This window comes from Drosophila nasuta, chromosome 3, assembly GCF_023558535.2.
Source record: "Drosophila nasuta strain 15112-1781.00 chromosome 3, ASM2355853v1, whole genome shotgun sequence".
NCBI lineage: Eukaryota > Metazoa > Arthropoda > Insecta > Diptera > Drosophilidae > Drosophila > Drosophila nasuta.
In genome coordinates, this window is record NC_083457.1 from 14,005,201 (window position 1) to 14,028,208 (window position 23,008).

The window sequence follows — 23,008 nt, forward strand, 5'->3', positions numbered from 1 at the left end:
ATAAAATTCAATTTATTTTTAATTATAATCTTTTTAAAATATTTTGTCCGCTGTCCATTAAAAATCCGCTATAAAATTAAAACTCTTGCTAACTAATATCTATTCAAATGCAAAGCAATTGATTAGCAATTTATGCGAGCTAACTGAGAATAACTATTATTTATTTGTTGAACAATTTGCAGTGGCATAGCAAACACAAAAATGGTTGCCTGAAATATGTTCGGTATTTGTCATTCTATTAATATAGATTTAAAATACATTTAAATATGTATTTTAGCTAAATATAATACAAAAATAGTTGATTGAAATGTGTTCATTATTTATCATCGATTTAAAATACATTTAAATATGTACTTTAATTTAATAAAAGAATACAAAAGGAATGTGCTTAAACGTGACTGAAGCTATGAGCATTCATTTGCTGAAATTGCCAATCAATTTATTTTCGTAGAAGTTGCATTCGAGTTCTTTGTGACGTCATTTGTATTGCGACAGTAGCTAAAGTGACCAACAACAACAAAAACGAGAAGAAAAACAACAATTTAATGACAATCATATTCGTAGTTGCTGCCCCGCTGCTTCTTCTCACTTCTCGCAAAGTGTTTGAGTCGTGAATTTGCACAAATTATGCTAATTTCCCAAATTACAAACCACAAAATGATTTTTATTATTTTTGTTGTTTTGTTTTGTTTGTTGTAGTTGTAGTTATGTGGTTGCTGCCAATTTTCAATATTTGCACATTGAATGTGGATGCTTTTTGGGGGGCTTTTGAAAACAAATATCATAAGGTGTTAATTTTGATTGTAAGTTAATTTTTTGATGGCGTGTTTCTCTGTTTCTGTATGTGTTTGCTGCTTCAGTTCAGCGAACTTTGCAGCGGGCGGCCGCTAAAAGATTGTCTTAAATTATGCAACAGCGAGCGAGCAAACAATGGTTTAAAAATATCTCGAAAATGTTGATGATGTGCGGCATTAATTTCTGCAATAATGAAAAAGCAATTAAAGCGTCTTAATAAGCGAGCGATAGACAAAGCCAAATATCATTATCATCGCATCACAAATCCATCACCAGCATTGACAATTGATTTTTATCAGCGAGGCGTGGTTCAACTCAACTCAGCTCAGCTCAGCTTAATTCAGCTCAACTCGAAGTAGTTGTGGCTTGGTGTGGCCTCAATGCGGAGACTTTAGTGGCAAGTTGGGCGTTGTATGTGCAGGTGCCACTTTGGTGGCTTGTCTAGCAGCGAGACAGCAGACAGACAGACAGCGAGACAGATGAGACAGACAATTGGACTGACTTGCAGTCTGTGTGTGTTTGTGTGTGTGTGAAAGGCTGCGGTGCGGTCTGGTCTGGGATTTGGGATTGCGTTTTGAACCCGAAACCATGTAATAAATAACGGCGGCTGTCTGCTCAGGCAGCAGGCAGACAACGGGAAACCAGATATAACAATCATGTTGTGGGTGATTACATAAACTAGACAAGTAGACAACTTCATTTCTGGCAAAATGCAGCGTGATTTGAAAGCGATTTGTTGTCGATGTTGTCGTTGCCCGTTGGCCACGATTAGCACATTTCCAATTGAATTGATTCAAGAAGAAAACAACTAATTAATTTAACACCTATTTCAACACATTCCATAAATCTATGTTTTTTCTGAAGCTAATTTATTAATTGCATTTGCGTCGCCAGACAATTTCCAAATTACAACTTGTTGCGATTACATAACACGACTCGTAAGTTGTCCGTCTAGAGCACAGAACTCGCAAACAAAAAATAAATAACAAAAAAAATGTGCACAGTGAAATAAATAAATGTATAAAAAATTACAAACGGCACACGCCCAAAATGCTTTACTTGTTTGTTACTTTGGCTGGCCAACAGCAAAATGTTGCTCCAGTTTGTGTTGCATGCCAAAATAGGCGGAACACGCTTGTAAATATGCAAATCTATTACTTCAACTGCTGCAAAATTCGATTCAAATGACTCGCTAGTGAAATCTTTGGCGCCAACTGATTTCCATAATCACCAAAGAGAGAGAGAGAGAGAGAAATCAATGTGTGTTGTGGAGCCCTTTCCATAACTGTTTTACACACAAGGCGCTTTCAAGTTGAATGCCAATTTCAACGAGTTTATCTGCCACATTAATCATACGCACCATGCGCCACGCTATCTCTGTACACGAGCATTTGAATGTCGCAACGCAAAGCAAAAGCAATGCGAAGCAAAGCGAAGCACTTGCTCATAACTCAAATACCCATCGCAGCTGTTCAGCGAAACGCACTTTGCAATTTTAAATAGACGGCATTGAAGTTGGTTTCAAGTCGAAGCTGCGATTGAAAATGCAGTTGAAGTTGGAGCTGCAACTCCAAGTTGCCTGGCATGTCATCAATGACAATTTGTTGCTGTTGCATTCGCCGCATTTGCTGGCAATTTGTTTATGGCCTAAAATTATATGTTGCTTGGCATTTGGCAGACGCTTGCTTTGCTATGTTTGCCAAACGGACATTGAACTCGTTTGCAACAAGTTGTATTTTATATGGTGATATTTTGTTACTCGCCAGAGTGTTAAGTTCTAAACACGCCATCAATTGGCATTCGTCAGATAGATCTCAAAGCTCATAAAGAAATCAATATAAATCAAATATAATTACGACTGAGTCAGTAAATAAATTCCGTTTCCGTTTCGTTCGTGTTTCGTGCGCATTAATAAAAATCGACTGCAAACTATGTGCTGTAATTTATATTTAATATTTTAATTATAGCATATAGAATCCCAAACGCCTCAGCGTGTCCAACATTTAGATGGTCCAACTCGCCACGGGGAGGCAACTACAGCAGCAAATATCGAGTGGGTGCAAGAGCTGCTCGGTCAGCGTTTAGTTTTGATGATGAATTGCAAACTTAAACTTCAATTGTCAGTCAGCACTTAAACTCTAGTTAAACGTTTTGCTTTCAATAACTTAACCTTTCTCAAGGTCTTTGCTCGTATTCTTTTGCATTTTTCTCTCCTTTCTGCTAATTATGGCAATTACACAGGCGATAAAAACACAGCCAGCTATATGTATATATATATAGTAATCCACTTTGTAGAAACAAAAATCGAACGCCCAAGAAATATTCTTATCTAGATCAAGAGATTTGCATAAATTGTACAGCTATGCAAATTGCAGCTAATTTTTATGACTACTTCGCCAAAGCCAACTCAACTCATAGCCAGCTCATTCATGCGACTCGAAGATATATTACAAATGAGTCTAATAAACAAATGTAGTAAATTATTAATATGCCTGCTCGAGCGACTTTTGCCACGAGAGCTAACGCAACACTTGACTTGCTTTGCCATTTTTTTGCATGTTAAATAATTTGCAGTTAACAGTAAGTGCACTCAACAGTCCTCAACTTTGTTAGGGAATTATTATGGGAATTTATATTAATAGCAATTTTAGTTAACTTGAGTGCCAAATTAGTTATTATTTAATGGCGTTTATTTATTTGTATTTTTCCATTTATGTATTTATTAAAAGAGTCAAAGGCTATATCCAGAATGATATTAATCAACACAAGCTGTACAACAATAGCTTTTATAGTTACACACTAAACTCAATATCATTCTGGATTGAATATTGCTTTTCACTGCAGTAATAAATAAATAAAAGAAAAATAAATGAAAAAAAATGTAATTTGACATTCAAGTTAATTAAGATTTCTATTAAAATAAATTCCCATTCAATCTCTTTCGATTGTAAATTGATTGCACAGTGCTTTCAACACAAACAAACTATCGAATGAGTGCTTAAACTATTTATATATCAATATTATTTACAATCGCTTAAACACTAATACAAATTACTTACATACTTCGATAGTAACTGCTCGCAGCAATTCATTAAATACTGTGGCAAAGTTTAATCGAATTCTGCAATTCGTTACTCTTTTTAGGCTTCTAGACTTTTAAATTTAATTCAATCATATGTGGAAATACTTCCTGGAAAATGGTTGTACAACTTACATTCAATTTAATCTTTTGGCAATGCTTACTGCAAACTGGGCAAACTTTTTAAAGTACAAATATTTCATAAAAGTTTATTACTCCGTTTTTACCAGCTTGACTAAAACATGGGTTACTTGGGTGTCAAAATATTTATTGATTCCACTCGGAACAAAATCTTCATTGTGTTAATAGTAGCTAGTCATAAAATTTCATTTAATGATTAGACAATCAAGTTGTGGCAAATCCTATACATTCAATTGGCTCTTATACATTTAAATACATTTCAATTTTAAGCTAAAATATTTCATCAAAATGTGAATAACTTACATTTGCCCTTTAAGAATTAATTCTTAGTTTAATTACTCCATTCTCAGCACAGCTGGCAGTTAACCTTAACTAATCGTATTTTAAACAGCGTTGAACAAAAGTTCTTAAACATCGTCTTCTTGTGGCAGCCTTCTTGTAGCTTTAAGAATTTCAGTTAGTGACAGCTGAAGATACTTCTGCTCAACTTATTTACACACACTCGTAAACAATGAATTCTCATAAATAAAAAATGCTCTTTAACATTTTTTATGATTGCACCTAGTCTCGCAGTGAGTCGTGGGAAGCAGAAGATGTTAAGCCCGTTTTATTATAATCATTACTGATTAGTTTACATATTTTATGTCTCACTCTTCCTGATTAACTAACTAACTAATGATTTACACCAAACGTCTTTAAACTCTGTTTTACAGGAGGGCAGCATTGGTCACGATCTGGTCATTAAGCCGCTGCCACATGAGTTGAGTAACAACAAGGAGCAGGCCCAGCACGTTGTCTACAAACGCGAAGCATCCGCCACCGATGACCAACTGAGTGATTTTGGTAAGTTGTAAATCTTTCAGAAGTTCTAAGACATCTATTATGCACCGTGTTTAACCATGGTTCTCTCTGACATTGATCCCCATTCCGCCGACACTAATCGCCATCTGCATCTGTGGCATGTGCCCATCTTAGGTACGGGCGAGTAATGGGCACATTGAACTAGAAACGAACTCTAGCATAAATCTGCCTGTCACAACAAGGCAAAGGCAAAGAGAGAGAGAGAGATCGACGTGCATATGATTAGCATTTCCTGTTTGGCTTTCAGCACAGAGCAGAGTAGAGAGTTCAATGCGAGACTTGAACTCTGTGTCTGTGCCTCGGCCTCTGTCCTTCGCCGGATGCATTTACCTTTTGAGGTTTGTCAGAGGTGGCGCCAAAATACCAACCCGTTAAATTTTAGTTGTGCGATAAAAACGGTGATTTTATGACCCGGGTTTTTTCGGCAGAAGTACAAAAAACTTTTGCGCCATTGCGCAATTTGCTTTTTGGGGGCTGCCATTTAATGAGCGAAAAATTATATTAAATACAGTTAAATGGCCAGCTACCTCACTTGGCCGGTGCAATAATGAAGCGATTGCAATTGCATTTTGTCATCTCTTTTTGTTTCTTTTCATTCTTCTTTACACAGCCTTCATGGAACCAGATGATCTGTTGGCTAGCGAGAAACTTGAACGTCTCCAGCGCCGTCAGCGTCGTCGCCGTCGCAGCGCCGCAAACAGTCCGGACTTTGAGGATCTCAACGATGAGGATGAGGGTGCGCTGGACACCGAAGCCGAGGCCGAACCACAGACTTCAGAATCGCGTGTGCGCCCCAGACGCCAAGCGCCGTATGTCATCTATCCCGAGGTCTTGGTGATTGTCGACTACGATGGTTATCGCCTCCATGGCGGCGACAATTTGCAGGTGCGTACTTCAAGACTCAATTGAAGCTGTCACTGTATTTGGATTTGCCGAAAAACTCTCCGTCTGTCTGTCCATCTGTCTGTCCGATCCACTCCCAGACCCTGTCTGGAAATTTTGTAAAAGTTGTTTCGGTGATCTGATCAAGCACGATAGAAGGGGACGTGTGTTCATACATTGCAGACAAGCTACACATATTAATTGGGCAGCTGTATCTGAATGTTCTGCTGCGAGACAATCAAAATAGATTTAGTTTTTTCAATTTGTCCGCGGCACACCTTCTTAGCATGCACATCATTCGCTCCACAGATTTATGATGTTGCCCGCGCTAGCTGGGTGCGATTCGGCTTAGATGAAAGTTGATGCTGACAAATGAAGCATGCAACAAACGATTTAAAACCATTTTGTATTTATTCTTTTGTTCACAGGTCAAACGGTATTTCATCTCGTTCTGGAACGGCGTGGATCTGCGCTATCGCCTGCTCAAGGGACCCAGAATACGCATCAGCATTGCTGGTATTATAATCTCACGTGTAAGTTGAATTCTCTTTCTGTTTGCTCGCTAATTGAGTAATCCAACTTTGACCCGTTGCCGCCGCCAAAGGGGACAATTGCAAATTGGAGCAGTCAACGGTCAAGCAAGAAACAAAGAAAAATCCAAATATCACGATTTAGCTAGACAATGTGCAACAACGCATGCGGCTACGGTTTCGATTCGTTAGAAAAAATGTGAACAATCAATTTGGCCAAAGCTCAGCTACAAATTTTAACAAGTTTTTAGTACTTTGTTTTTTTGCAGCTTTGCAGTTTATTTGCTTAGAAACGAAATGCTCGTGCCAGCGCACAAGCAACAACAACAAAATCAAAACATTGCTAAATGCTGAGGGAATTAGCAAATTTTCAAGCACGCAAACAAAAGACTTAGGCAACGAACTTGCAGCAAATCACAAAATAGAAATGCCGATTGGCAGCTCAAAGTACTTCAGCTTCAACTTCAACGTGAGCCAATCTATAATGTTAATGGCTGAATGGTTGCCTGTTATAGATCCTTCATCAGTCATGTCAGTGCTCCGTGTCCCTCCAATGATGCGTTGCATAACGTGACCATAAAACACTTTGACAACATTATTACACATGACTCGCTTTGACTTTCTCACACAAGTCACAGTTCAGGAAGCCATTTGTCGTCGCCAGTCAGACAGTGAGTGAGCGGGAGAGAGCGATAGAAAGAGAGAGAAAGCGAGAGTAGCGTCTGTCTGGAAAGCAGTAAATTGGCGCAGTTTTTTATTCATTTTTCTGTGTATAGTTTTTTTTTGTGGCTGGCACCTGTTGGTGGCAGCAACACCGCAAAGTTGCATCAAGCGAAGCCCACACGGCACGGCGACGGCTTACCCTAAGTACGTCAATTGGTTTTCGCTGAAGCGACACACACACATGTGCACAAAAAAAATTGTTTTAGACAGCATAAATAATGCAGCAGCAGCAGCAGTTGTTGCAGCTAAATGTTGCCATTGCTTTTGAGCTTTGCTGTTGCTACTGCTGCGTTGGCTGTTTGTGACTGCTGTTATATAAGTTAATGGGCCGCCGCAGACTGAGTCTGAGACTTTTGCCCAATTTCACAGAGCAACTTGACTTCCTCTTCTATGCCAAGCACTACCCACAGATACAGATACAGATATATGTAATGTATCTTCGACATAAACAGCAGCTGCATCCGTCAGACTCAGTCTGAGTTTCAGACTCAAACTCAGACTCAGACTCGCACTTGTTGTACTAATTAATGTTGAAATTTATTTCGCTGGCCATAAACTACAAAATCCAAATGCAAATTTATGGCAACATGCCTCTTGACTTGCTTTGGCCATGTAATTACTCAGAATTTGCAAGGGGCTACAAATTACTCGCGATATTGCATATCCGATAAGCTGTTGAAGTCTGTTTTGCAAATATGCAATCGCTTAATGGAATTTGAAAACAAAGTCACGCATTTACGATTAATAATAAATTGTTTGACACATTAAGTGTCTTATAAGATCGCGATAAGATATCGCCATTCATTAACATTCAAAATTTGAACAAGAAGTTTTCCTCAAGATGTCACGAAGTTGCACAAGAAGTTAATTTGTTTACGATTTCGTTTCAGGGTTCCTCGATTTGAAACACTGTTAAATCAAATAAGTTTTATATCGCATTGTTATGCTCGTTTTATTCTCTCTTTATGATCATTCTGTTGGCATTTTTTAAAAGTATAAAAGAGTGTAAAACAGTTTTCTTGTTTATGCTAAAATCCAAATGCTATATAGTTTTAATTTCATTGTTTTCATTTAAAACATCTCTTTAAATTCAAATTAATTTCTTTAACCATTTAAATAGCCAGTTTACTATCCAAAAAAGTATCATGTTTTAGTTTTGGTAAATGCTGTTAAATTATAATGAAATTTTAATTCTGATTCACAATTGCATGTTCGCTTTTCAGAATGAAAATATTTATCGTTCGAATTTTTTTGAATTCTTACCAATTTCCTTAGCCTATTAATGCGCTCCATAAATTCTTTTTAAAAATTATTAATATGTTAATTATAATTTTATTTCCGATAAATTTTTTTAAATTGTAAAGCAGTCAACATATTATTCTCATCATCTCAATTCCAAATTGACTTTTTAAATTCAATATTCGCATTTTTTTGCTATTTTTTTTGCTTCCATTTAAAGCACATTCTTAAAAGTTCCATAGTTATTAAGTCGCTATTTAATAGTTCGATTTCAGATCGATTCTATTAAATATATAACAAATTGTGTTCTGAAATCTCATTTGTGATTCCCAATTGAATATTCACTATTCAATATTACAATTTGTCATCAATCATCGTTGAAATCGAAAGTGTTATCCAATTAGACAACGAATAGTAGCGAATATGGAAGCAATTGTCATTCACTGTTGACTCCTTGTAATTTCTCGCTGGACAAGTTGTAAATTAAAGTGCTATTCGCTGGGCTGGAAGCAGCTCCATCAATCATTCGCCTTTCGTACATTTCTTTGTGCTATTTTGCGACTGTGGGCAATCACAACAGCAACAACAACATAAAGTTGTAGCTTCGCATACATAAAGCCAACACCCAGAGTCACAGATTTATCTGAATCTACAGAATGTGATAATTAAATGAGTGTGTTGCGTGGGCAGTTGACATGGCGCTGGGCTACCGTTGAGCACAGTAGACGACGACGACGACGACAACATAGCGAATTGAACTTTTATCTGTGACATTTAATTAACATTTTAATTAATTGCGGGCAACTTTCCGTTAGAATTGCGTTACACCTGCCTTCCACCTCTCCCCTCCTCTCTGGCCCACTTCATGGCTCAATGGAAACAAGCTGCAAGCGAGACAAGCGACAGTTGTACAACGTGTCGAACGTTGCGCTTGCGCCACAAACATTTTTCAATACGACGGCGGCGCAACATTGCGTATACGCAATTTATTATGTGCGTGTCGCTAACGCCGAAGTAGAAGCCGAAGCTGAAGGAGGGTAATACTAAACTGAACTGCCAGCAAATTGTAATTTGAGAGCTGCATACTAACTGGCCCCGCAGTCGATTAGAATTTCATTTAAGCCATAAATTGAAGTTTGATGCATTATTAAGCATTGGCAACTCGAAACTAGGTTGACTTATTGTTGTTCGTTCGATTGGAGGCGGAGGCGGAGGCTGAGGTGTTGCAAGGTAGCCACCAGCCTTGCAACAATTTCAAATTACTTACGCACTTTAGCGCGGAGCATTTTGTTCAAACAAGAATCGATTAATTGCGTCAATTGCAAACAAAAAGCTGCAAGCTAAGTAATTCTGCTGGTTATTTGTCAGCGCTCTGATTAATTTATGTGAACAATAATCGTATCGAAACGAATCGAATCGATCGGCTGTCGATCGTCCTTGAATGAACTCGAAGAAGAAAGTGTTGCAATAATATCATTATTTTGAGAATTTGTGCATGTGACTGAGTAATGTGTGTTGTGTATATGCGAGCGCACTTTTTGAAGCTGCCAATCAACAATCTCCACTCAAGTCTTATCTGCCTGGGTTTATCAATTGCCGCGGAAATGCCAAGTAATGCAAATTGCCACACCCAGACCAGATCCAGACCCAAAAAAACAGAAACAGAAACACACATGGCATAGAATGAGGCTTTTTATGCTCTTTTTTTCTTTTGGCTGTCATAACAAATTCCTGGGCTAACGAAGCTTGGAATTCAAGTAGCCCAAGAGTGGGCCTAAAGTAAGAAAGCTACAGTCGAGTGTGCTCGACGGCAAGATACCCGATACAGTGCGTTATTTTTTTGAAATATACCAAAAAATAGTAAAATATACCCAAGGGTACAAAATATACCTGATTGTTAACCAAAGCAACTAAGACTAGTTGCTGTTGACGTTGATCAAGAATATGTATATACGTATACTTAATAGGATTGAAGATGACTTCATCTGCCTATAACATATGTTACATATTTGATGGAGGCCCAAAATGATAATTCCGTTTCAACAAAAACAGTGCGGTATTATACTAAAATACACCAAAATATAAATATATGTATATGTTATAGATATGCCCAAGCGTATATTTGGTATATCTGTATTGAAATATACTATAAAGTACCAAATATAACAGATTGTTAACCGAAGTAACTAAGACTAAGAATTTATATATCTGCCTGTTACCGGTTTATTTGCTTGAGGCACAAAATAATAATACCCTTCTACTCTACTCGGTAGCGGGTATAAAAAATATATGGCATATATTAATAAATATAGTTTATATGCGAGCAGCGTAGGAAATGTGTCACGAAAGCGGATAACAGTAGCTGCCAGAAGCAAGTGCCAGAAATACACAACAAAAATTAAACGTACATAAATTTGCACGAACCCCGAAAAAGGAAAAGTGTGTGGCCCAGAGGCCACAAAAAAGAGACCCAAAGGCAACATAAGCCGCAAACCAAACAGCGCCGTGGGTGGTGGCCGAAAGTGGTCACCGCCTGTCGCCCAATCCCCCAAAAAAATAAGAAGAAAAATAAAATAAAACTCGCCTTGCAATGCAATGTTGTGTGGGCGCAGTCGGCACAATGCAAAAAGTCAAATCGCACTCGTATGTCACTGGCAATGGAAGCTGGAGTCGTTGCAGTTTGGAGTCGTTGTATATTGGGTGGGTGGGTTGCACTTTTTGCTTTTTGCACATTTCGAAATGATAGAAATTTAAGCAACGACAAACGGCTAACGGGCAACTGCCAACGGAAAATGCCATGGCAGCTTTGACAGTTGGCCAAGATTTATGCGCCCTGTAAATTAAATTAAATTATTAAGTTGCCGCGAGAGAGAGAGAAGGAGAGCGACCAAAAAGCAAAGACTGTGCATTTAATTACGCACAAAAGCTATTGCAAAATTGCGCCAACTTAAATAGAAATAAAAGCAAACAAAATTTTTTAAAACAACATACAATTTAAAAATGAATTTTTGCTTTTGTTGTTGTTGTTTTGGTTTTTGGGAAAGGCAAACCGGTCTCCCAGTCCCAGCCAGTTGGCAGCCTGGTTACATTTTAGGTACTACTCAGGTGCCGCATGCTCGGTACTCGTATTCGCACTCAGACGGAGACGCAAACGCAGTCGCAGACTCGTAATCAAACAACGTGCGCACAACGGGTCGCATGTGTAATATTTCTAATGGCCAACACCAAAACAAATTAGATTAACTAACACCACATGACTGACGCAAAAGCTCTTATGCTCTCATGCGAAAGACTTGCAAGTGTTGTTTGCACTCTTAATTGTTGTGCAACATTTGCCACCAGGTCAAGTCCTGAGCGATCCTTGAAGCACCTCAAGCGTTGTCTCTCTCTCTTCTGATGTGGATGGCCTGGCTGAAGTCTGGGAAGCTCGCATTATATAACAATTGAAAGACTTTGGCTTAATGTGAGGCCTTCAGCGATGCGCCGCCAACTCTAAGCAATTCAATTAATCAGATCTTGAGCGTAATTATAAGCATAATTCGGTAATTTCCAGTCGCAAAATTGTGTAGTTTTTTTTCTCGTTGTAGTTGATTGTTTTGCCTTTCCCAAAAAAAAAACCAAGAGTTTGTCAAGGTCGCTGACGGCGCATTTCAAATTCTTTATAGTTTTTTGTGATCTTTGCCAGTCGTTCTCATTTTTTTTTGTTTTTGGTTTTCTGTTTAATAGTTTCGCTTTGAGTTTGGAGACGTGCTCGCACTCACAATTGATCAATATGTCGAATTGTCAATTAATTGAGTCGAGAACGAAAACGAAGAGGTAGAACAAACTGCTTCAAGTGCCACTTGGCAGCATTTAAATGTGTGATTGATACGCGGCTAGAACAATTGCCAAATTTGCCAGCCAGCCAGCGCACAGTGTGGCAAAGTTATTTCTACTGTATGCTAATATACAGATTTATTTTGATTGCAGTGCATAACTGTCGTTAATCCGTGCATTATTATAATAACTGACTGTCTGTTTGTCTCAATGTATCTCAGCTGACAGAAAGCAAGTCGCAATTCAAAAGAGCATAGAATGACACCTTAACTTACCTTTTATCACCTGCACTTTGGAACAAGTTCTATTAACATATTGATTAGCCTAGGGCTTGCATTTTGATTGACAATTGTGTTATAGTAATTTATGTAGCTGTCACGTCAAACACTGAGCAGCAGGCGGGAGAAGGAAGTCGAAGATGGAGAGCGGGAAAAGTCACGATAATTGTGGCACGAAAGTTGCAACTGCAACTACAACTGCAACTGCAATTATGCAACGCACTGCGATACTCTACACGACTTTGACTTTGCCAAGCAAACCACCAACTACTAACCATTTCCATAGCGATTTCCATTTCCATTTGGCCAACCGCAGTGGCATCAGCATCAGCAACATCAGCAACAGCCACAGCAGCGCCTCGTTGACTTTTATCGCTGCAGTCGCATCGCATCGCATCGCATTTTAGCCGGGCAGCGACACGTTTTTCACGTTCACTTGTTTCCGTTTTGGCTTACAGATTCCGCCATACTCCATTTACTTAAATACATTTGAGCAATGCACCCCTGTTGCCCCTCTTCTAGTGCTGCTCCTCTGCATAGCAACGACAACCGGCAACAGCAACTGCAACTTGGTTGCTGCCTACGCCAAAATGTCTTTTGGCTGAGTGGGCCATAAATTTTGTTGGTGCTTGGTTTGTTTTGTTTTTGGCTTTGTTGTCAAATGCTAAGACTGTTGCATAAGCCCCTTTAATGGGCGATAGTTTTCATTTAAAGGTTACGCTGCTCCGCACATCATTTTTGCCAATTTGACCCAATGAACTCGCCACACAAAAGAAAAAAGGTTAAGGCGAGCCATGAAACAGAGAGGATTGTTTATAACTCGAAAACATTTAACGAATTCTATTTACTGTTTCGCTTTTTCAGGGTCGCGATGCCACGCCCTATTTGGAACGCAATCGTGTGGGACGTGATGCAATTGACTCCGCTGCCGCTTTGACAGACATGGGCAAGTATTTGTTCCGCGAGCGTCGTCTGCCCGTCTACGATATTGCGGTGGCCATAACCAAGTGAGTAGCTGTGACTCTTTGCCAAGATTTTGCTTGCTCTTTTGTTCTTGCAGATTCAGCAGCAGCCAAATGTGTCCCTCTCTCTCCTACTCTCCCTCTCTCTCTCTCTCTGTCCATCTATCTATCCCTCTTTTACTTTATCGAAATTGATATCTCTATAATGTCTACTCATGCGCAGGTATGATATGTGTCGCAGGCGTAAAGGCGGCCGTTGCACCAAAGGCACAGCGGGTAAAAGCAATTAAAAACCAAACTCAAAAAACTACAAATCAAAAACAATTAATTATTAATTATAGTATTAGCAAGGCCATACACGTACACTTACACACACAAACACACAAAAACATACTCGTAATCGTATAAAACAAATGTCATTTTGGTTCTTTAACATTCGGCGAAGCTGTTTTGAGTTATTATTGCGAGTCGAGTTGCTCGTAATTTGCACTAGAAAACTAGTAAACATTTAACAAAAGTTGCCTAAAAATACTGCGTGTGGGTCGTTAACAACACACATATTTACATACACCACACACACACACACACAAACATACACTTCAGTTAAAGATACAAATTTGTAGTACAATTCGAGAGGTTCCATCTAAGCAAAGTAATTTAATGAGTGGGGTTTGGACGTAAACCGGTTGAGTATCTTCTACATTTAGTTAGCTAGTAACTTTGCCTATTGGTTGCTGCATTACATAGTCTTTAAGTTTTAATTATTTTGCTACTGACAATAGGTTTAAGAACTGGACTTTATTATTATAATTATTATATTTTCAGTTGCGTTAAACTAGACTTTATATTTATAATATTTATTTTTTTAGTTGCTATTTGTTAGGGAAAGTTGAAAGCTCTTCTCTCTTTTTGTTTTGTTTGCAAATTGTTTCTTCTGTTCTTCTGTCCCAATTGATTGCTGATAAATCAATTATCGATTTAATTTGATGTATTGAAACCCAAACTCAATCTCTACGCATTTTTGAAACATTTTCGCCCGCAGACTTGATATGTGCCGTCGCACCTCCGCATATGGTGAATGTAATCGCGGTACCGCAGGTAAAATCACACAACAAACATCCACAACAACCACAACAACAACTACAACAATCACAATTTGCTCGCTGACAATGTACAAATAAATGCGAAAAAAAGTCATAACATTAAAGGCGGCAACACCGCCGCCAAAACCGTACCAAAAACCGAACTGAACCGAACCCAAAGCGTCGCTCCATCATCTAAAAAAAATACGAAATAAAAATAAACTCAAGCCAATTTAATTGAATTTCATGCACGTCTCTTTGTCTCCTGTTTTTTTTCTCTTTTTTTGTGTCTCTCTCTCTCTCTCTTTCTATATACATATGTATGTGTTTATTCTCTACTTCTGTACTTACTCTACTATGCTATATTCACTTTTTGAAGTGAACTTTATTTATGTGTTTTGTGTCGCACGCGATTTGTACAGCAAAAAGAATGAATCGAAAAAAGAAATCTGTGCGCATGCGTCTCGTCAGCTTGTGCATAACCTCAAAGGAGCTGCCAACTGCAGTGCTGCTCAAACTGTAAATTGCCAACACTCTGTTTCTGTCTTTCTCTCTCTCTGTTGATATGTGTGTCAAAATGCGAAAAAAGAAAATTGTGCGCATGCGTCTCTTCTCAGTTCGTGTATAACCTCGAAGGAGCAGCCAAGTGCAGTGCTATGCAAACTGTAAATTGCCAACGCTATCTGTCTGTTTTTCCCTCTGTCTCTGTTGTCATGTGTGCTTGCCCCACTGTGCATGTCTACAGTGGCTGCCAGCGAAGCGCGCCTTCTTTTGTGATATATATTTTTTATTTTCTTGCCTCTGATTTCTAGGAATTGTATCGAATGTGAACGAAGTTTACATAGGAACAACTTTACTCTATTGTTAACAAAATTATAAATAATTTATTTGGTGAAAATTGGCTTTGGTTTTGGATAATATTTAATTTAATCTAAGCATTGTAACTAAGTTTCATTTGAATTACAGAATTAACCCTGCCGCAATTTGTGGCATAATCTTTGACACCATTGAACTCGACTCTCTTGTGTGAGCTTGCCACATCCAACATACATGGACACACACACACGCACACAACTAACCACACATGCTTCTCAATGATTACAAAGACAGTTATTATATAAAAGATAAACGCCGTTTAGGCCATATCAAAATTTGAAAGTAAAGACAAATTGCAAAAGCCGCGAGACGCGATTCGCGTTTTGCGAGCCGCAAAGTTGCATTTGATGTGTTTTTCTATTTTTTTTTTTATGTTTTATTTAATAACTGCGACAACAAGTAGCGACAAGTACAACAACAACTGCAACTGCAACTACAACTAGTATACTAACTAACTATCACATAGTAATAGTTGAAAATTGTCAACTTCCTGTTGGCCGACCAAACTAAATTGCCTAATTTTCTGTTTTCGCCATACCACGAATGTGGCCCACAGGCTTTGCCTACGTTGGCGGCGCCTGCGTGGTTAACAAGCGTCTGGAGAAGGTGAACAGCGTGGCCATCATCGAGGACACCGGCGGCTTCAGCGGCATCATTGTCGCCGCCCACGAGGTGGGACATCTGTAAGTACACTTCAGGGCAACGCCAAGCGAAAACTTCCTTTCACTCATCTACATCTGCATCTGCATAACCTGGCATTATTTTCTTTCTGTTTTGCATTTTATGTAGTGCCAACTGTGCATTGAAAAAAAAGAAACATTACTTGATTAATTTCCGTCGCACGTCTGAAGTTGGAAAACTCGTTTGCATTTCCGTTTGACATCATTCGACGTGCAATTAATCAATTAACATTTTGCTGATACTGCTCGCAACTCAATCAAAACACCTATCTCTCTCTCTCCCTCTCGCTCTCTCTCTTCGTGTAGTTTGGGCGCCGTGCACGATGGCTCACCACCACCCAGTTACCTTGGCGGACCGGGTGCTCAGCGCTGTCGCTGGGAGGATGGCTATATCATGTCCGATTTGCGTCACACGGAACGCGGCTTCCGTTGGTCCGCCTGCACCGTGCAGAGCTTCCACCACTTCCTCAAGTGAGTGCCAATTGAGCTGAGATGCCTCTCAAGACTCTACTTCATTCTCATCTCTCTTCTAGTGGAGACACTGCCACCTGTCTGCACAATGCACCGCATGAGGACAGCGCCTTGGGTCGTTCGTTGCCCGGCACTTTGCTCTCACTGGATGCACAGTGTCGTCGGGATCGCGGCACTTATGCCTGCTTCAAGGATGAACGTGTCTGCGCTCAGCTCTTCTGCTTCGATGCCCAGACTGGCTACTGCGTTGCCTACAGACCGGCAGCAGAGGGCTCTGCCTGCGGTAATGGTTACGTAAGTATATAACTTTCATTGTATTCCTCAAACTTTGACTGCAACTCGAACAATTTGGGGATTTAGCATTGCCTGGATGGTCGCTGCACGCCGCTGCCGTCGAACATAATACCGGACTATGGCAACAATTATCGTTTAGTATACAAGTAAGTACGATTCGCTAGCTTAGAGACTGTCACTTTGTAGTTGGTTGAGTAAGTTAAGTGTACGATAGTATTTCTTGAGTATCTTGTGAGACACAACACAGAAATCATATTTTAATGTATGCAAAACCTTTTACACCTTTACAAATATCAACAACCACAACAACCACAACAACAACTACCAACAACACCACCAATCACCACAACAACAACAACAACACTACCTAAATATATTTGTAACTAAAACACAAAACAAACACAACAACAACAACAAACAACTACAATATGAAATTGCAAATTGCAAATTGAAATTATTTAGTAAAATCAGCCAGAAAAACGATGCAAGCTCTGAAACGGCAGCCGAAGACGTTGAGAGCAGCAGTGAGGAGACAGAGTCCCAAGAAGACGATGAGAATGAAGATGAAGATGAGCGCGAAGATGAGCGCGATGATGACCAGAACGATGGCATCACCAGCAGTGAGGAGCTGGATATCAATCAGCAGGACAATAACATACAGCAAAGCTCAGCTGCGGCTGCGGCTGCTGAAGCTGTGATTGAGACCACGACAACAACAACAACAACTACGAAAAGACCAAAGACATTTGAATATTTGCGGCGACTTTACAACACTGACAACTACGAGAATTCGGCATTAAGCAACACGCACGCACAGTGGCCAACAAATGGTCAAGTTGTGGTCAAAACATACACCAGCAGCAGTGTCAGCAGCAGCAGCGGCAGCAGCAGCAGCTCACACCACACAACAACAACAACAACAACACCTAGAACAACAACAACACAAACACCAAATATATTCCAATTTTATACACACGAATTGCGCAAACAACTCGAATACTATTTTCACTTGCTACAAACACAACAACAACCACAAGAACAACATCAACAACATCAACAACAACAACATCAACTACAACCACAACAGTCCCAAGTAGTGACCAATGAACATTTTTCAATTCCCTTGGTACAAAAACAAATTACAAATTATAGTGCCACCACCAACAGCAACAACAGCGGCAACACCAACACTAAAGAACAAAACAACAGTAACGGAGGGGAAGTGAACAATAAGCGACAACAGCAACAACAGCAGCAACAACAGCAACAAGTTGATGAGGAGAACGAGGCCAATGCCGGCATTGAGATCAATGAAGCAATTGAGCGGCAAAAACGTAAGTTTCTCATTCAACAACAACAACAACAACCAAGACACTTGACAACACTGCAACAACAACAACAACAACATCAACAACAACCATTGGCAACACCAACAACAAGCACAGCAACCGCTACAGCCGCCACAGCAAAAGCATCGCCAACAGCCACAGCAACATCAACAGCAACAACATCAAGCACATCCAAATCGAAAGCAACAACAACACTGTTTGATGCATACTTTAAAAAAATTACAAGCACTGCATTTACCAACACTGGACGGCGCTGTAACAGCCACGACAACATCGGTGTCCACCTCCGTCAGCTCATCAGCGGGCAAAGCGAGCAACACACAACAGCAACAGCAACAACATCAGCAACAACAACAGCAACCACAGCAAAACTTTGATGGCAGCTCATTTCTGAAACGTACGCCAAATCGCAGTAGTATTTTAGCCAACAAAAAAGAGTAGTAATAAAATAAATAGCAATAGTCATAACTATAGTCAACAACAACAACAACAACAGCAACAACAACAACAACAGCAGCAACAATTGACATCGCCATCATATGTGACAAATTACATTGGCGATAATACCAACAATTTGCCAGCGGTGTTGGACAATAATGAATCAAGCACAACAACAACAACTACAACAATAACAACAGCCATACAGCAACAACTACAACAACAACAACAACAACAACAGTCAACAAATGGCACTGCGACGCCCAAGAAACCCAAAATTAAAACACAAAAACTGATACGCCGCACACGAGTCATGTAAACAGGCGGAAACAGCAACAACATGCCACATGCCACATGCAACATGCCGCATGCCACATTATTACAACAACTAGTACTACTTTTACTTGAAAAATACTCTCACACACACACAAGAAAACAAACCCACACACTCACACAGACACAGGACAACAGCTTCAACAACTTTGCAACACTGCCAACTGCCAAACCCAACCAATCAAACAACCAAGAAACCAACCAACGAACCAGTCGTAGTTCCGCAACACACACACACAGAGACACAAATACACACACACACTACTGATACAGATACAGTAACCGAAACAAACATAACTGTACACTGACCCCGCCTTCGCCCCCCCTCCGTCCAACTCCAAATGGTCTGATTCGATTTCGATTCGCGATTCGATTTTCTTTTGCTACTGCGTGCGGTAAGAACAACAAGCAACAAGCAACAGTTAATTTCAAGTAGTCTAAAATACAACAAAAAGCTTCTTCGCCTTATAAAGTACAAGGTATTATCTAAAATAAAATAAAAGGGGAGCTTGTTCATATATATTTTTTAGTGGTATTGAACTGCCTGCTATATTACATACTACAATAAAACATAAACACATAATTTAATCAATCGGTAATTGAGGAATATCGGTATTTATTACATACATAGATTTACCAATTCGCATTCGTAATTGGCCATTTAGTTTGTAATACTATTGAATTTACTTTAAGCATTTGCCGCATGACTGACTTTTGCATACTCGTACTTTTGAGCATCTGCAACATTTTTACTTTTAAAATAGTAGTTTATGGGTTGCATTGTAGCAGCTCCATAGTGTAGTGCTTGATAATGTAGTTCTTAGCATGAACAATTACAATATGAACTTTAATCTTTTTATAATGGAGAACAAACCTATATTCACATATTTTAATATTCTTGATAATGTAATTCATTTTGAAAAATAGATCAGAAATCAATTGATATTTCATTCCATACGGTACTCAAAAATCCATTGCTGAAAAAAATAAACAAATAAAGAAACATCGTTTTCCAAACTGCAAATTTCTAACGCTCTCGCCCTGTCCTTCGATATTGCATTGTACACCCATCAAGAAACCAATGAAGAAACAAATTGGCATTGAAACAGCACCCATACAACATACTCGCAATACATTACAATACATACCACCCACAAACACGCATACACACATACTCTTACACACATACACATCAAAGAATATCAAAGCATATACAAACGGTAGACATTAAGGTACATCTTTGATCCAAAAATATCTCTTTGAATAAGATTGCAAACGGCATGGCGTAAAATCAACTAAACAACAAAAACAATATACAAAAAAAAAAAATAAAATAAATCGCATTCTTGCATACTAAACTCAACTATAGCGCAACAAAATATCAGCAAAATAAAAAAACGCAACCAAAAACAATTTGGCTATTGGAAACGCATGGAATGTGGAACACAACTATTAGCGAATACACACACCCAAAACAATGATGGCGTCTGTCGCCATTTTGCAAAATTGCTATAAACATACATAAAACATAAAAAAACAAAAACAAGCAAACATTTTCTCATCTTTGCACGCCTAACATTTATTATGTAGAGTATTTGTATGCACCGTATTAATTCTGTCGTCTTTTGTTTCCTTTCTTGTCTCTTGCGTCTTCGTGTAGTGGTTAACTGGAAGCTGTTTCCGTTCTAGTGGAGTGGAGAACCCCCTGAAACGTTTGGAATTGGCACACGTCGGCTTGGTTATTGCCATTGAAATTTGAACAAATTCATATTTGCAGTTAAACAAATTGTGTTTTTAGATAGAATTTTTATTTTTATTATTAATATTATAAATATTATTGATTTGTTTTTAGTATTAGACACAACTAATTTAATATACTTTTGTTAAAAAAGAAAACAAAACAAAAAAAACACCACAAAAAACGCACCCAACAAAGTTTAAAAACCATTTTATTCCATACAACCATTTGAGTATGGATAATTACAATCAATCGTACATACATATATTATGTAGTGTATAATTTAAAAACAAAAAAAAAGATCAACAACAAATACTATTTTGTACATATAATATCTGTTTCTGTAAAAAGTTCATACACAATCATTTCGGCATTAAATCAAACATAAACAACTTCTATAAATTATTCCTAAAGATTTCCAATTTTCCATTGTGATAAAAGATAATTTGTATACTTAACTAAAAATATTTATCTTTTTTTTAGAAAATTGCTTGAAAAGGTGTTAAAAATTCAAAATGTACTCACCTAGCCGCACTTTGCCTACTAGAAAAACTCACAATTCCATAAATTGTTGTATTAAAATGTAGAAAAGTTGTGCATTGTTAATGCGAAAAAATATTTTAAAAATTGCATTGCCTTATCATCTTAAGAAGTATATACTAGTTTAATATTAATACCTAAGTGTTAGATATAGACAACTGGAAATCAAATAAAGTGAAACTGTACATTTATCACACACAACAAAAATAATTTAAGAATATGCATAAAATAAATATATACATACATCTATATACATAACTGTAATGTGTTTATACTTCTTTGGTAGGGATGTAAAAACGAAAGGGATGTAAAAAAAAAATAAATTCCTAAGAAATATCTGAGAGCTCAATTGAACGGATAGATATTTCACTGAATATTGAAATATTAAATTATGAAATAGATAACAACTTGCATTCATTTCATAGAAAACCACAGTATCAAGTATTTAAATTTTCTAAAATGATAGAAATAGCACGTCAACAATTCTATTCTATTAAATCATAATATTCAATCAAGTTAATGAGCCATTCAGACAATATTTTTTGTCCACCTTTCGTATTCACTGGAAAAAGTAGCGATTGAGCGATTTCGATAAAAAAAAAACTTATAGTCAAGTTCATCATCATCCATATAAGCCAATACACTCCCGTTCTGTATTATAGCAGTGGACGTGGGGATTCTGTGTGTTCAAGTGGGTATTATAACACAAAAGAGAGCTAAATGCGAGACCTATACCCAGCGAGGGTGTAAAGCTTATACCTACTCACCAGCCTTAGAATAGCCCAACATGCCACTAACGCCACAGGTCCACAGACATATTGTTATTACTCATTTAATGATATTACGGTATTTGCTTTAAAGCCTGTCAGTAAATGAGATCACAAGCTATTAATTTGTAGATTCATACAATGTGTATCGTGAGGTTGGAGATGCACCCATCTGCCTATTACATTTCCTAATGTAACAAAGTGATAATTATACTTATGTATTTGCTACCCTATAGGAAGCGGGAATTGAAATTATTTAATTTCAGTGCAGTAACTTACTGCTTTCGTTTGATAGAAACCCGTATATCAAGAGCTTGATAAAAAAGATTTAAACATTACTCTTATCTTATCGTTAGAGCATTGCTCATTTTATTTGTAATAATAGTAAGTCCCACATACCATTTAGACTCTCAAAAAAAGATAGAGAGAACATATTCTTAAATCCTATTAGAATATTCCGGCAAGTTAATAAGCAATCCAGACTTTCTCCATATTTCGTTTTTTAAGTACCTTTGGTAGGCACTGGCAACAAGTAGCGATTATTTTGTACCAAATTCTTGACCAGAGCAGCCACAGAAAGCATGCAAACAACACCAGCTGGCATAAGTTTTCCCGAACGATTCCAACGTGCTCCCATAATGCCAGCCAATAACAAAGACGTTCCCAATTGCAACAGAGGGCGAGGTGGATTCTGGGAGTTCATGTGAGCGCCATAACCCAAGAGTGCGCCGAAGGCAAGACCGGCTCCCAGTGAGGGTATAGAACCTATGCAGCAGACGTAAACACTTACGATAAGGACAAAGTGCAAGTTAGCATGATGTGTGAACTCACCAGCCTTAGCATAGCCCATAATGCCGCCAGCGGCAACTGTGGCAGCGTATACATAACCAAACCAGTCAACAGGCATATTGTTATTTATATTCTTTAATGTTTACTGAAAGTGGGATGTTACATTTATGAGTTTTTTGTTGTTTTTCTTTATATTTGCATACGTACGTTGAGAAAATGCGAAGTTGTATTTTGTAATCTTGGTCTAAATCAACTCCAGCTGTTTTGTTGCAGACCACTGATATACAACTATGGTTATATTATTATCGAGTGCGTCCGACTATCGAATACAAAACTATGCTATGC

The 23,008-nt window shown here is 38.3% G+C and overlaps 2 protein-coding genes across 2 annotated transcripts in view; one reads left to right on the forward strand and one right to left on the reverse strand.

Annotated features, from left to right (window-relative positions):
• LOC132790813 (A disintegrin and metalloproteinase with thrombospondin motifs like) overlaps positions 1-21,362 on the forward strand; it is a 58,016-nt gene extending 36,654 nt beyond the window's left edge. The window contains 12 exon segments of the mRNA XM_060799518.1: positions 4,729-4,858; positions 5,487-5,761; positions 6,187-6,291; positions 13,209-13,351; positions 13,530-13,582; positions 15,821-15,947; positions 16,251-16,415; positions 16,478-16,709; positions 16,776-16,855; positions 17,172-18,270; positions 18,272-18,455; positions 20,490-21,362. Coding sequence (XP_060655501.1) covers positions 4,729-4,858; positions 5,487-5,761; positions 6,187-6,291; positions 13,209-13,351; positions 13,530-13,582; positions 15,821-15,947; positions 16,251-16,415; positions 16,478-16,709; positions 16,776-16,855; positions 17,172-18,270; positions 18,272-18,455; positions 20,490-20,518 — 2,622 coding nt within the window. The 3' untranslated portion in view covers positions 20,519-21,362.
• An 853-nt stretch (positions 21,363-22,215) lies between these two features.
• LOC132790821 (transmembrane protein 14 homolog) lies at positions 22,216-22,979 on the reverse strand. Its single transcript, XM_060799531.1, has 3 exons — positions 22,871-22,979; positions 22,706-22,808; positions 22,216-22,639 (listed from the first exon to the last, which is right to left on the reverse strand). The coding sequence occupies exons 2-3, from the start codon at positions 22,779-22,781 to the stop codon at positions 22,377-22,379; spliced, it is 339 nt and encodes a 112-aa protein (XP_060655514.1). The 5' UTR covers positions 22,782-22,808; positions 22,871-22,979; the 3' UTR covers positions 22,216-22,376.
• Between the last annotated feature and the right edge of the window lie 29 nt (positions 22,980-23,008).